Source organism: Aotus nancymaae, unplaced genomic scaffold, assembly GCF_030222135.1.
Source record: "Aotus nancymaae isolate 86718 unplaced genomic scaffold, 86718_ANA_hifiasm-v0.15.2.pri h1tg000007l, whole genome shotgun sequence".
NCBI classification, from domain to species: domain Eukaryota; kingdom Metazoa; phylum Chordata; class Mammalia; order Primates; family Aotidae; genus Aotus; species Aotus nancymaae.
In genome coordinates, this window is record NW_026988418.1 from 10,745,869 (window position 1) to 10,760,929 (window position 15,061).

Here is a 15,061-nt window from a genome sequence, read left to right on the forward strand (position 1 = left end):
CGCAGTTTCTACTTCCTATTTTCTGGAATGTTTACTCTTGGAGAGTAACATTCAACCATCATGCTGTAAGAAGAAACCTAAGCAACTCGTAGGAAACCCCATGGTTTTTAGGAAAAGAGGATTTCCACAATGTTAGGAGAAGCCAAGAAAAATTTAAATACAGTGTATTTTCCAGCTTCCCATCTCCACACCAAAATTAAGTATTGTCACTCATACGAGGAAGAAAAATGATCCTCTGTCAGCCATGTGAATGAGCCTTCTTGGATATGGAATCTCCAGCCTTCGGTTGAGCTGTTGCAGCTGATGCCATGTGGAATAAGATGAGCTGTCCCTACTGAGCCCAGCCCAATTTTCAGATCATAAGCAAAATAAATATTCCTTGTTTTGGCAGGGTGATGTGGCTCATGTCTGTAATCACAGCACTTTGGGAGGCCAAGGAGAGTGTATCACTTGAGGTCAGGAGTTCAAGACCAGCCTGGCCAACATGGTGAAACCCATCTCTACTAAAAATACAAAAATTAGCCACGTGTGGTGGCAGGTGCCTGCAATCCGAGCTACTCCGGAGGCTGAGGCAGAAGAATCGCTTGAACCTGGGAGGCAGAGATTGCAGTGAGCCAAAATTGCACCACTGCACTTCAGCCTGGATGACAGAGCGACACTGTGTCTCAAAAAAAAAAAAAAAATTAGCTGGACATGGTGGTGTGCACTTGTAATCCCAATTACTCAGGAGGCTGAGGCAGGAGAATTGCTTGAGCTTGGGAGGCGGAGCAAGTGAGCTGAGATCACGCCACTGCACTCCAGCCTGGGCAACAGAGCAAGACTTTGTCCTCCCCCCCAAAAAAGTGTTTCTTGTTTTAAGTCATTGTTTTGGGAGTGGCTGTTTTGTACCAACAGATAACTGGAACAGACTCAAAGGGCCAATTAGTCATAAAGTGTTTTTTTGTCTCATTTTGTCATTCCTGGTAATGACTCCCTGGAAAACCCTTGGTAAAGATGGGTGTCTGGGTTTCAGATTTTACAAATCTTTCCGCATTAATATTTTCCTTAGTTGCCTAGCATAACTGGTAGAAGGAGATGGGCAAGGAACAGGACATTAAGTTCTCAACCAACTGTGGTCATAATTATCCAGAAAGATTTTTTTCTCTGTGAAAAAAAATCGCCACATATTGCTGTAAGTAGGTATACAAGAAGTTTCAGTCCCAAACCCTGTGTGGAATCCTTAGTTCTGGTGTTCTGTCATGGAAGCAACAAAGACTGTCTTTTTATCTCTGGCTCAATACCTTCACTAAAAGCATGCCAATAGCTTGCTAGGCTTTTTCCTCACAGACACCATATCCTCAAGATCTTTTAACTCTAATTGTTTGAACAAAGGAAAAGAAAGCACAGTTGCTTTGATATGGCCTTTTTTATACTCCTGCTACCCATTGTCCTTGTTCTTGGCTGCCTATGTCCTAGCTCCTCCTCCCCAGAAGCTGGAGGGTTTGGAGCCTTCTTTTCTCCTTTTTTTTCTGAGATGGAGTTTGTCACCAGGCTGCAGTGCAGTGGCGTGATCTCAGCTCACTGCAGCCTCTGCCTCCGGATTCAAGCGATTCTCCTGCTTCAGCCTCCCAAGTAGCTGGGATTACAGGTGCACACCACCACACCCAGCTAATTTTTGTATTTTTAGTAGAGACAGGGTTTCACCATGTTGGCCAGGATGGTCTCAATCTCTTGACCTCTTGACCACCTCGACCTTCCAAAGTGCTGAGATTACAAGTGTGAGCCATTGCGCCTGGCTTGGATCTTTCTTTTGAGCTTGGATTGAACTTTAACACCAGGTATTCTGCTATGTCAGGGGTGGTCAGGAATGTGTAGCCAGTGAGTGCTTGTTGTGTTTTGTCTGTTTTGAGACAGAGTCTCACTCTGTCGCCCAGGTTGGAGTGCAATGGCATGATCTCGGCTCACTGCAACTGCCACCTCCTGGGTTCAAGCGACTCTTCTGGCTTAGCCTCCCGAGTAGCTGGCATTATAGGTGCATACCACCACGCTCAGGTAATTTTGTATTTTTAGTAGAGACAAGGTTTCACTATGCTGGCCAGGCTGGTCTCAAACTCCCGACCTCAGGTGATCCACCTTGGCCTCCCAAAGTGCTGGGATTATAGATGTGAGCCATATTTTTTTATGTGAAAATTCACATATCTAAATGTGGGTCCCTGTTTTTGAATAGCCTTCAAGCTAAAAATAATTTTCACATTTAAAAATGTATTTTAAAAATAAAAGAAATAAGATTTTAGGACACATGCAAATTATATAAATTCAAATTTCAGTATTCATAGAAAAATGTTTTTTATTTTTGTTTTGAGACAGGGTCTCACTCTGTTGCCCAGGCTAGAGTGCAGTAGCATAATCTTGGCTCACTGGAGTTTGCACTTCCTGGGCTCAAGGGATCCTCCCACCTCAACCTCCCATCTCAGCCTTCTGAGCAGCTGGGATTACAGGCACACACCACTGCGCCTAGATAATTTTGTACTTTTTGTAGAGATAGGGTTTCACCATTTTGCCCAAGCTGGTCTCAAACTCCTGAGCTCAAGTGATCCACCTGCCTTCATCTCCTAAAGTGTTGGGATTACAGGCATGAGCCACCACACCTGCCCAAAAAAGTTTGATTAGAAAATAACCATGGTTATTTTTGAATTGTCTGAGGCTACCTTTGCCCCAAAATGGCAAACTTGAATAGTTGACACAAAGATGGTATGAACCTCCAAATCTAAAACATGTATTATAGTTCTCTTTACAGAAAAAGTTGGCAAATCCCTAGGCAAGGCACCAGAGACATGTCCTCAAGAGGTTCCATAGTGGCAACTGATAACTGTCTCTTCTTTTTTTAGAGATAGGGTCTTGCTCTGTCACCATGGCTAGAATGCAGTGGCACAATCAACTTAAGCGATCTTCCCACCTCAGCCTCCTGAGTAGCTAGGACTACAGGCATATGTGTCCACATCCAGATAATTTTTACATTTTCTGTAGAGATGGGGTCTCACTATGTTGCCCAGGCTGGTCTTAAACTCTTGGTCTCAAGTGATCCTCCCACCTCAGCCTCCCAAAATACTGGAATTATAGGCATGAGCCACCATGTCTGGCTGAACTCTTCCTTTTTTTTTTTTTTGAGATGGAGTCTCACTCTGTCACCGAGGCTGGAGTGCAGTGGCATGATTTCGGCTCACTGCAACCTCCGCCTCTCAGGTTCAAGTGATTCTTCTGCCTCAGTTTCCTGAGTAGTTAGGACTACAGGAGTGCACCATCACACCTGGCTAATTTTTTGTATTTTTTAGTAGAGACAGGGTTTCACCATATTGGCTAGGCTGGTCTTGAACTCCTGACCTCGTCATCTGCCTGTCTTGGCCTCCCAAAGTGCTGCAATTACAGGTGTGAGCCACTGTGCCTGGCCGGAACTCTTCCTTTAAAAACATAAACATGGTAGGCCCCTTAGATGTCATCTAAACTCAGACTTTCATTTTAACCTTCTCATTTTCTAGTTTAAAGTTGAAAAAAACTGAAGTTCAGAGATTCACAGGAGTTTCCTAAGGTCAGAGTGACTTGTTGGTAGCATAGAGACTTAAACATAGGTCTCCTTACTCTTGGTCAGATCCCCTCTGAGTCCTAATATCTGTACTAAAGTGGGGCTGATCTTGTGGAAGGTACTGATTTTTTTCTGCATCCCTGTTTCTCTACTGGTAACATGAAGAGTTTGGACTAAGAACTCTTCAGTCCCTTGCAACTCTAATGATGTGCTCTGCTTTTCTTTCTTTTTTTTTTGAGATGGAGTTTCGCTCTTGTCACCCAGGCTATAGTGCAGTGGTGCGATCTCAGATCACTGCAACCTCCACTTCCCAGGTTCAAGCAATTATCCTGGCTCAGGCTCCTGTGTAGCTGGGATTACAAATACCTGCCACCATGCCCAGATAATTTTTGTATTTTTCATAGAGACAGGGTTTCACCATGTTGGCCAGGCTGGTCTTGAACTCCTGACCTCAGGTGATCCACCCACCTCAGCCTCCCAAAGTGCTGGGATTACAGGTGTGAGCCACCATGCCTGGCCTGATGTGCTCTGCTATTTAAACAGGATGGAACTTAGCTCTATAGCAATAGCAGTAGCAACAACAACAGGAGACACAGACTGAGAGGCTCTGAATTCCAGCTCAGAGGTTGTATGTCCTTGGACAAGTTTTGTCTTCAGGTTTCATCTGCAAAAGCAGTTTATGTAACAATATCATCTGTATCACTAAGTTAATGAGATAGTAGGTTTGATAGGGCTACTAAACAATAAATAAGCTGGAATATATTGAAGGAATATTAACCCATTTATGCCAGAGGTTGCAATTTTTTGTGTGTGAAAAATCAGACCTTGGCGATGACCTTGAGCAGTAGGATATAAATTACTCCCACAAGCTTAGTGTTCCAATAATGGAACACTAGGCATAAATGTATAAATAAGTTATTAATTAATAAGATTTTTTTCAGCCAGGCGTAGTGGCTGACACCTGTAATCCCAGCACTTTGGGAGGCTGAGGCAGGCGGATCACTTGAGGTCAGGAGTTCAAAACCAGCCTGGCCAACATGGTGAAACACCATCTCTACTAAAAATATAAAAATTAGCCAGGCATGGTGGCAGGTGCCTGTAATCCCAGCTACTTGGGAAGCTGAGGCAGGTGAATCGCTTGAACTCAGGAGGAGGAGGTTGCAGTGAGCCAAGATTGCACCACTGCACTCCAACTTGGGCGACAGAGTGACACTCCGTCTCAAAAAAAAAAAAAGATTTTTCCAGCTGTGATAATCTGAAATATTCCATTCTCCTTTCTATGGTGGGAAGGAAAAGGTAGAAGTTGTGGAGAGGAAAGAGGCAGAAATTAAAGGGAGAACAGAAAAGAAGGGCAAACAAAGCCAAGTAGGTGAGGAAAAGGACAGAAAAAGAGACAGGGAGAAGGGAGGGACTTACAAATGGGAAAAGAAGGGCAGGAAGGATGGGAATGAGTAAAAACAACAACAAAAAGAAAGCAAGGAGAGAGAGTGGAGATGGGGAAGAGCCAGAAAATGCTGAGTGAGGGAAGAAAGGAGCACTAAAAGAAAAAGGAGAATGGGGGTAGTCAGACAGAGGGCTATCCCGCCATCTTCCTCTCCTGTTTGTTTTCATTTACCAACCTCCTGATCACTCTGCCCTCAACAGCTTAGTTCCTTTCCCATAGTTTCTCTTCACTCCAGTACTATCTGACTTAAACTTGTACCTATATGACAAATCTTATACCCTGGACCCCTAGTTCTAAAAACAGGGCATGCATTCTGCCTCAGCCTTCCATTCCCGTGGTCTCACCCTGGACCTTGGCATCATCAGAAACTCACAAGCTCGGACATTTCAATTCCAAATATCCCACTCAGACCACCGGCATCTATACTGCCAGGACACTTGCTCATATACCCCACTGAAACCTTTCTTGCATCAATCCTCTAAGACCTTATCAGTCCCTTTCCCCACCACCCTCCAACCCCTTCACTACTAGGCTTCACATACCATTATTTGCTTTCCTGTATGGTTTTGATTCTACAGACATTATCATAAACTTCTCTTGTAAACACTCTCATCACTTGGACCCCTCTCTCTTTGTTGCACTTGCCAGGTAAAACCCCAACCCTCAATAAATGCAACAAGCTGCCTTCTCTGCCTGCACCTCAACGGCCAAACATCTTCAATTATTTTAAATCTATTACCTCAAATATCAAACGAGCTCTTAACGTTGGCCAGAAGGCCTTTTAAAGGCCTGTATGCACCATGGCTCAGTTGTTGAACTCCTTTTCTTCTCCCTTAAGATTTTTCCTTAATAAAGGGGTCAGGCGAATGGAGTTAAAGGGCTTCCCATTGCAGTTAGAATACAGCCCAGATTCCTTTCCATAAGCAAAAATCCTTATCTGTCACCGACCTCACTTTCTCAACTTTTCACCTTCCATTCTCCCCTCATTTAACTCAGTCCTGGTCTCACTGTCACTGGCCTTCCCTTTTTTTTTCTTTTTTTTTTTTGAGGCAGTCTCATTGTCACCCAGGCTGGAGTGCAGTGGTGCGATCACGGCTCCTTGGCACAAGTGAACCTCCGACTCGGCCTCACTAGTAGCTGGGATCACAGGCACGCGCCACCGCGCCAGGCTTTTAAATTTTTGGTCGAGACGAGGGTCTCGCCAAGTTGCCCAGGCTGGTCTCGAACTCCTAGGCTCAAGCGATCCTCCTGCCTCGGCCTCCCAAAGTGCTGGAATTACAGGTGTGAGCCACGGCTCCCAGCCTGGCCTTCCTTCAACTGCTGTAACATGCAAAGCCATCTTAGATCTTTTGCATATACTTTTTTCTGTGAGGCACTCTATCCAGGTGTTTGCCTGGTTTCGCTCTTTCCTATCCTTAGGTCTTGGCTTGAATGTCACCTCTTCTGAGGCCTTCTCTGGCGACCCTGGCCATCGTATGTCCTACTTGTTATTTCTTCAAAATCTTACCGCCGTTTGTATGTACTGGTGTTTACTTATTCATACTGGCTACCTCCCCACTTAAATGGAAACTCCCTGCGAGCAGAGACAATGGGTTTTGCTTTCCCGCGGATCAGGTCTCGGCCTCCAGCTCAACACCCGACACCTGGGGGCGCGGGATAAACTATCTGCGGTCAGAAAGTACTAATGAACAACCCAAGGGGTGGAGGAAAGCTGGCGCGGACCACACAACCGTCGCCTAGGCGCAGCAGCCGCGCGAGCCGCGGGAAGCTCCTCCCCTTCCGACAGCGCCGCGGACGCCTGGGCAGCCACGGCTGCGGGGCCGCGGCGGGCGCTGGCTCAGCCCGCCCCTTTCTCCCGCCGCCTCCCCGCCCCGCCCCGCGCCGCGCCGGCCGCTGTCAGCTCCCTCAGCGTCCTGCCGAGGCGTGGTGTATGCTGAGCCGCTGCCGCAGCCGGCTACTCCACGTCCTGGGCCTTAGCTTCTTGCTGCAGAACCGCCACCCGATTCTCCTCTGCCCTCCCCGTCTCATGAAGCCGCTGGTCGTGTTCGTCCTCGGCGGCCCCGGCGCCGGCAAAGGGACACAGTGCGCCCGCATCGTCGAGGTGAGGCCCCGGCAACGAAGGGCTCCTGGGGGCTTGACGGGACGCGAGCCGGCCTGTGCCGCCACGCCTGGTCCGCGCCTCCCGTAGTCGCGGAGCCGTAGACTACGAGTCCCGGCGGCCACCGCGCCGCTCGCGTGGCAGTGGCCAAGGGCCGCCGGCGCGTGGCATGCCGGGACTCGTAGTCCGCGCCGTCCCGCCTTGGGGGGGCACCGCTTGGGGTCGCTTTGTTCCCGCGCCCCTTCTTTTCCTACATTTTGGGGACCGATTCGTCTCTAGAGTGGACTGGGAGAGGGGTACCGGAGGGCCCAACCTTTGGGGGTCCCCCAGCGCGCAAAGGTCAGCGTGTCGCTGATCGTGTGGTGGGTGAAGGCAGTGGGGCACGGATTTGGGTGAGAGGCCGTGTTCGCCCGCAGTTGCCTGAAGGGGAGACCTATTTTTCTTCTCCGCGCCTTCCCTCTGGTTCTCTAAACACCGAACCCGCTGGGGCCAGGTGTTATTTTAGGTGTGCTGTGGGCTGCGGCTAGCGCTCTCGGGTCCTGTCCCCGTAAGCTCTAAGGCGGGGCCCGCCCAGAGGCTCTGCCCGGGGTGGGGATGGGGAAAATCCGGAGCGGTGTTCTGAGATCAAGCTTTTAACCTTTGGCCCTGCTGCCAACTCACGCTCGGCCCTCGGTCACTTCCTCTCTCCTAGCCTCAGTTGCTCCTTCTAATACAGTAAAAAGAGTCTCTGAACCCAGATTTTCTCAGAATATAAAACACCTCTCAATTGTAAAATCCTGTTACTTTTATTTCTTTTGCTTTAAGACGTGTTAGATTACCAGTTCAATTCTTTTAACAATTTTTGGGCTAGATGTATGGTTGCTTAGTTGCATTGACACTGAAGAAAAAGGCTTCATGGATAATCTGGGGAATGCTTGGGAAAGAAGGAAAACAAGATATCTAGAAACAGAAGAGGCAAACATTGGTGGCCTCTAGTGAAATCGCTCAGAAACTCCTTAACCAACAAAAGTTTTTTTGACCTAGAACTTCTAATTTCCTCCTTTTCCAGGATATGGCCTATATTAGCTTTGGGCTTTTGCTTCTCTCCTTATATGTTCAGAGTAATCAACTCCTGTCCTGTATTTTATTCCCTAAATAGCATCCCGGGAAAGTTAGATGTGTTCAAGTCATTATGTGTTATACAGATGTATATATAAATATTGATCATTTTTAGATGTCAAAGTGGAAATAGTCCAACTAAAAAAAAGTATTATTTACATTTCTCTTTTAAAAAAAATTTTGTTGGTTCTCTTTACTTTTTTTTTTTTTGAGATGGAATCTCGCTGTATCGCCAGGCTGGAGTGCAGTGGCTCGATCTCGGCTCACTGCAACCTCTGAGTCCCCGGTTCAAGCGATTCTCCTGCCTCAGCCTCCTTTCTCTTTACTTTTTAAAAGACAAGTGACAAGGCCGGGCAGGGTGGTTCATGCCTGTAAACCCAGCACTTTGGGAGGCAGATCACGGAGGTCAGAAGTTGGAGACCAGCCTGGCTACCATGGAGAAACCCTGTCTCTACTAAGAATACAAATATTAGCCGGGCGTGGTGGCTTATGCCTGGGAGGCTGAGGTGGGTGGATCACCTGATGTCTTGAGTTCCAGACCAGCCTGGCCAACATGGTGAAACCCCGTCTCTACTAAAAATATAAAAAATCAGCCGGGCCTGGTGACGGGTGCCTGTAATCCCAGCTACTCGGGAGGCTGAGGCAGGAGAATTGCTTGAACCCGGGAGGCGGAGGTTGCAGTCAGCTGAGATCGGGCCATTGCACTCCACGCTAGGTGACAGAGCGAGATTCCATCTCAGGAAAAAAAATAAATAAAAGACAAGTGACAAGTCGGAGTGATTTCAAATTTTTGTTTAATATATGAGATTTCTCTTAGGTTTAAATAGCACGATAGGAGAAGTAGCAAAGACTTTAGAGTCAAAGAGATATGGGTTCAAACCCTGACTCTGCCATTTACTGTTTCTCTAGGCCCAGAAAAGTTGTTACTTTTAGTTTGAGTTCTTCTGTGAAAAGGGAAAAAATAGATGTCTATCTTGTATGGTATTTGTGAATATTAAATGAAGTAAAATGTCTGGCACACAGAGACAGATGCAAATAATTTTTTTCTCCACTTTAAACTTTCTGATCTTATTATATTGATTATTTCTATTGATTTTTGGGTTTTGATTTGTTATTTTTATTGATTTTTATTGGGTTTTGTTGTTGTCATTGTTTGTTTTGAGACCAAGTCTGTCTCTGCCACCCAGGCTGGAGTACAGTGGCGCCAACTCAGCCCACTACAACCTGTGCCTTCTGGGATCAAGCCATTCTTCCACCTCAGTCTACTGAGTAGCTGGGATGACAGGTGCTAACATTTTTTTTTTTAGGTTTTTGTAGAGATGAGGTCTCACTATATTGCTCAGGCTGATCTTGAACTCCTAGACTCAAGGGATCCTACTGCCTTGGCTTCTCAAAGTGTTGGCATTATAGTCATGAGCAGCTATGCCTGGCCTGGTTATTTTTATTGCAAAGTAGTATTTTTCTTTTAAATTACTTTATGACTGTTATATTTGAATTCATTTAAATACAGTATGCTGTTTCTGAATCATAATATACTTTTAAAATGTCTATACCTAAATTAATAACATCCATACTACTACACTGGGTAAAAAATAATCTACACATTCTGCAATTATTCTTTATTCTGTGCAGTAATGGCAAATAATTTTTTTTTTGGAGATGGAGTCTAGCTCTGTAACTGAGGCTGGAGTGCAGTGGTGCGATCTCAGCTCACTGCAACCTCCACCTCCTCAGCCTCCTGAGTAACTAATACTGTAGGTGCATGCTATCATACTTGACTAATTTTTATATTTTTAGTAGAGATGAGGTTTCACTATATTGGCCAGGCTGGTCTCAAAGTCTTGACCTCGTGATCCACCCGCCTTGGCCTCTCAAAGTGCTGGGATTACAGATGTGAGCCACTGCACCCGGCTGGCCTCCCTCCCTTCCTTTTCTTTCTTTCTTTCTTTTCTTCTTTCCTTTCCCTCCTTCCCTCCCTCCTTCTTTCTCTCTGTCCTTCCTTCCCTCCCTCCCTCCTTCCTTTCTTTCTTCCCTTCCTCCCTTCCTTCCTTCGAAATACCCAGACTTGAAGGAGAACTTGTTTTATTTTCAAATTGTTTGTAAATCTATTTTTTTCTTTTTTTTTTCATGTAGCCAGTTACATGTCAAGTTTAATGTTTGTAAATCTGTGTCCTCTGCTACTGAATTTGTTTTTGAAAATGAGCCCTTTTCTAAATCTGTGTGACGCCCAGTTTCCAGAGTGGAGTTAGTATGGAATAATTTATTTCTAAAAAGTCATGATGAGAATACTGTGTCATTTTTGAATTTTAAAAATGAAGCCTTATTTATATTTGTTGTTTTGACCCAAATGAAATTACGGCACTGTAACCTAAATTTATATTTGAAAATAACCACAATTTTGCATACATTAGTTGGAATAAATATTTAAACCTCTCTTTTAAAGATTGTGAACATTTTGCTTACATAAACAAACTATGACTAAAGTCTATAACCATACCAAATTGCTTTCTATAACATCCAGAAGACTTTTTTTTTTTTTTTTGAGAGAGGGTTTTGCTTTGTTGCCCAGGCTGAAGTACAGTGGCCTGATCTGCCTCCTGATGTCCAGAGATTCTCCTGCCTCAGGCTCCAGATGCTTGCCACCACACCTGGCTAAGTTTTGTATTTTTAGTAGAGATGGGGTTTCACCATGTTGGCCAGCCTCGTCTTGATCTTATAACCTCAGGTGATCCACCTGCCTAAGCTTCCCAAAGTGCTGAGATTACAGGCATGAGCCCTTGCACCCAGCCTCACCCAGAAAGCATTTTATCGTCTGTGTTAACTTCCTCTAGGGCCTGTGAGGATAACTCATATTTTGGCTGGTCATCCTACTTACTGCACTTACTTAGAAAAAGTTTTGGATGAAAATTGACTTTAAGCATATACAAATCAGAAATTTGATTTCATTTATCTTTATGTCCCCAGTGTTGAACATTGTGCCTGGCACATAGTGAGAGCTTAGTAAGCACTTATTTATTGAATTATAAGTTGAATAAGTTGAATTCATATGTAGAGTGTATTATTTGTCTTGAAGATATACAGTTTTTAAAAATTCAGTCCCCAGAGGGCGCTCCAGTAGCAGTTGGTTCACCCATTTTCAGGACCAGAAGTGTTTGAATGTCTTCCTTGAATTTCTTTTTCTTTCTTCCTTTCCTTTCTTAGCTTTTTTTTTTTTTTTTTTTTTGAGATGGAGGCTTACTCTGTTGCCCAGGTTGGAGTGCAGTGGTGCAATCTTGGCTCACTGCAACCTCCACCTCCTGGGTTCAAGCAGTTCTCCTGCCTCAGCCTCCCGAGTAGCTTGAATTACAGGTGCCTGCCACTATGCCCGGCTAATTTTTGTATTTTTAGTAGATATGGGGTTTCACAATAATGGCCAGGCTGGTCTCAAACTCCTGACCTCAGGTCATCTGCCCACTGAGGAAGGAGAATCGCTTGAACTCTGGAGGCAGAGGTTGCGGTGAGCCAAGGTTGAGCCATTGCACTCCATCCTGGGTAACAAGAGTGAAACTCCATATCAATTAAAAAACAAAAACAGGGCTGGGCGCGGTGGCTCACGCCTGTAATCCCAGCACTTTGGGAGGCCGAGGTGGGTGGATCACGAGGTCAAGAGATCGGGACCATCCTGGTCAACATGGTGAAACCCTGTCTCTACTAAAAATACAAAAAATTAGCTGGGCATGGTGGCGCATGCCTGTAATCCCAGCTACTCAGGAGGCTGAGGCAGGAGAATTGCCTGAACCCAGGAGGCGGAGGTTGCAGTGAGCCGAGATCGCGCCATTGCACTCCAGCCTGGGTAACAAGAGCGAAACTCCGTCTCAAAAACAAAAACAAAAACAACAAAAATAAATAATAGACCTCTTTCCTTTGGTGGAATAGGTAGAATAATAGTTGTATTTCTTTTTTAAGAAAGTTTACATTATCTATAAAAGAAGTGGTCTACAGGATACTTGACTCTTCTGAAGTACCACTGTTTCATTAAGGGTGCTTGTAACATGGGATTTTTATGTTAAGAACTTGGAGGAGGGGAGAAGATCTTCAGATTTACTGCTCTTAATTTTGAAAATTTTCATTTTTTGCCTTTCCATTTTAAGTTATAAAGTAATACATGCCCACTGGGAAAAGTTAAATCTTTTCCAATCCTGAGATCACCAGTAGTCTGCTTGTTATGAACTGCTTCCCCATCTCTTTCTCAATGTTCTTGTGAACAAAAATGCAAATACTTATTTTTTTACCTTCAAGTGAGATTATTGTATTTTTTGCTGACTGCATCATGGAAATATCCTTCCAGGTGTTTACCTATAGATTTAATTCATTTATTGTTGTTTTTTGAGACAGAGACTCAGTCTGTCACCCAAGCTAGAGAGCATTGGCACAATCTTGGCTCACTGCAATCTCTGCCTTCCAGGTTCAAGAGATTCTCCTGCCTCAGCCTCCTGAGTAGATGGGATTACAGGCGTGTGCTATCATGCCTGGCAGTTTTTTTTTTTTTTTTTTTAGTAGAGACAGTGATTCATCAGGTATTTCTTTCTTTCTTTTTTTTTGAGACAGAGTTTTGCTCTCGTTGCCAAGGCTGGAGTGCAATGGTGCGATCTCAGCTGACCACAACCTCCACCTCCTGCATTCAAGTGATTCTCCTGCCTCAGCCTCCCTAGCAGCTGGGATTACAGGCATGTGCCGTCATGCCTGGCTAATTTTTTTGTATTTTCAGTAGAGATGGGGTTTCTCCATGTTGGTCAGGCTGGTCTTGAACTCCTGATCTCAGGTGATCCGCCCACCTCGGCCTCCCAAAATGCTGGGATTACAGGCGTGAGCCACCATGCCTAGCTCATCAGGTATTTCTTTATAGCAACGTGAGAATGGACTCATACAGTCTAAGATTTTTATTTTTATTTTTTTGAGACAGTCTTGCTCAGTCACCCAGGCTGGAGTATAGTGGCTCTATCACAGCTCACTGCAGCCACTTGGCTCAAGTGATCCTCCTGCCTTAGCCATCCGAGTAGCTGGGACTACAGGCCTGGCTAATTATTTTTTATTTTATTTTTTTGAGACGGAGTCTCACTCTGCCGCCCAGGCTAGAGTGCAGTGGTGTGATCTCAGCTCACTGCAACCTCTGCCTCCCAGGATCAAGCAATTCTCCTGCCTCAGCCTCCTGAGTAGCTGGGATTACAGGCGCCTGCCAGCACACCTGGCTAATTTTTATATTTTTAATAGAGACAAGGTTTCAACATGTTGGCCAGGCTGGTCTCAAATTCCTGACCTCAGGTGATCCACCTGCCTTGGCCTCCCAAAGTGCTGTAATAACAGGCGTGAGCCACCGCACCTGGCCTAAGTATTTTTTGTAAAGTCAGGGTCTCGCTGTGTTGCCCAGGCTGGAACTCAGTCTACTGCTTCAAATGCTAATCTCTTCCAGAAACACTCTCACAGATAATAATGTTTTACCAGCTATTTGAGTATCCCTTAATCCAGTTAAGTTGACACCAAAAATTAACCATCACAAACATGCTTGTTGTATTTCTATCAAAAGTATATGAATATCAGCTTGGATGATTATCATTTTAATTTTTACAGATTCGTTAATCTGTTTTCTAAGATTTTTGAGAGTAAATTATTATTTTTTTTTTTCCTAAGAGGTCCATTAAAGTGAAATGGCATAATTACTTTGTGTTTTTTGTTTGTTTGTTTGTTTTCTTTCGAGACAGAGTCTCGGCCCTGTCGCTCAGGCTGGAGTGCAATGGCGCCATCTCTGTTCACTGCAACCTCCACCTCCCAGATTCAAATGATTCTTTTGCTTCCACTTCCTGAGTAGCTGAGATTACAGGTGCATACCACCTTACTGGCTAATTTTTGTATTTTTAGTAGAGATGGGGTTTCACCATGTTGGCCAGGCTGGTCTTGAACTCCTGACCTCAAGTGATCCACCCGCCTGGGCCTCCCAAAGTGCTGGGATTACAAGTGTGAGCCACCATTCCTGACCCTGTGTATATTTTTTAAAAATATTTCCCTGTACTTGTCATTTATTCAGAAACATTTTTTGAGCCAGGCACTGTGATATTTGTTGTTGAGCTGAGTGAGAAGACACAGACTGGCCAGGTGCCGTGGCTCACACCTGTAATCCCAGCACTTTGGAAGGCCAAAGTGCATGAATCAATTGAGCCCAGGAGTTCAAGATCAGCCTGAGAAACACATCAAAAACCCATCTCTACAAAAAATTAGCTGGGCCTAGTGGTGCGTGCCTGTGGTCCCAGCTACTTGGGAGGCTGAGGTGGGAGAATCACCTGAGCATGAGAAGTCGAGGTTGCAGTGAGACTTGATCATGCCGCTGCACTTAAGCCTGAACAACAGAGCAAGACCATGTCTTAAAAAAAAAAAAAAAAAGGATAACACAGACTCTGCTGCCAAAAGTTCACAATGTGGTGAGGAAACAAGGAAATTAACTGGTAATGACTACTGGATAGAATGATAAGACCTATGATATAAATATACTATTTAGGTAAGGGAAGGGACATCCAAATTTTAGTCCAGTGAGTCAGGGAGGGCTTCCAGAGGAGGTGATGTATATGAGCTTAATTTTGAAGGACAGTGGGAAAGAAGCAGCTGGGAGATGGAGAACGCTTAAAGCAGTTATCCTTGCATAGGGTTATTGTAGGATTCAATTCTGAGTAAAGTGTGAGAGAGTAAACTGACAAAAGTGAGCCTAACACAAAAACACTCCCTTGAATGCAAACTCTGTGCTGTTTCTGTGGACAGTGATACAGGCTTTCAGAGACTCTCAATTTGGAAATAGATACACAATAGAATTTCATAATAAAAGATATGAAAGAAC

General features: G+C 44.8%; 1 protein-coding gene across 1 annotated transcript in view; it reads left to right on the forward strand.

The window, feature by feature from the left end:
* The first annotated feature begins 6,777 nt into the window (after nt 1–6,777).
* Nucleotides 6,778–15,061, forward strand: part of CMPK1 (cytidine/uridine monophosphate kinase 1) — a 38,991-nt gene continuing 30,707 nt past the window's right edge. Inside the window, exon 1 of the mRNA XM_064372320.1 lies at nt 6,778–7,104. Coding sequence (XP_064228390.1) covers nt 6,934–7,104 — 171 coding nt within the window. The 5' untranslated portion in view covers nt 6,778–6,933. The remainder of the gene's footprint in view (nt 7,105–15,061) is intronic.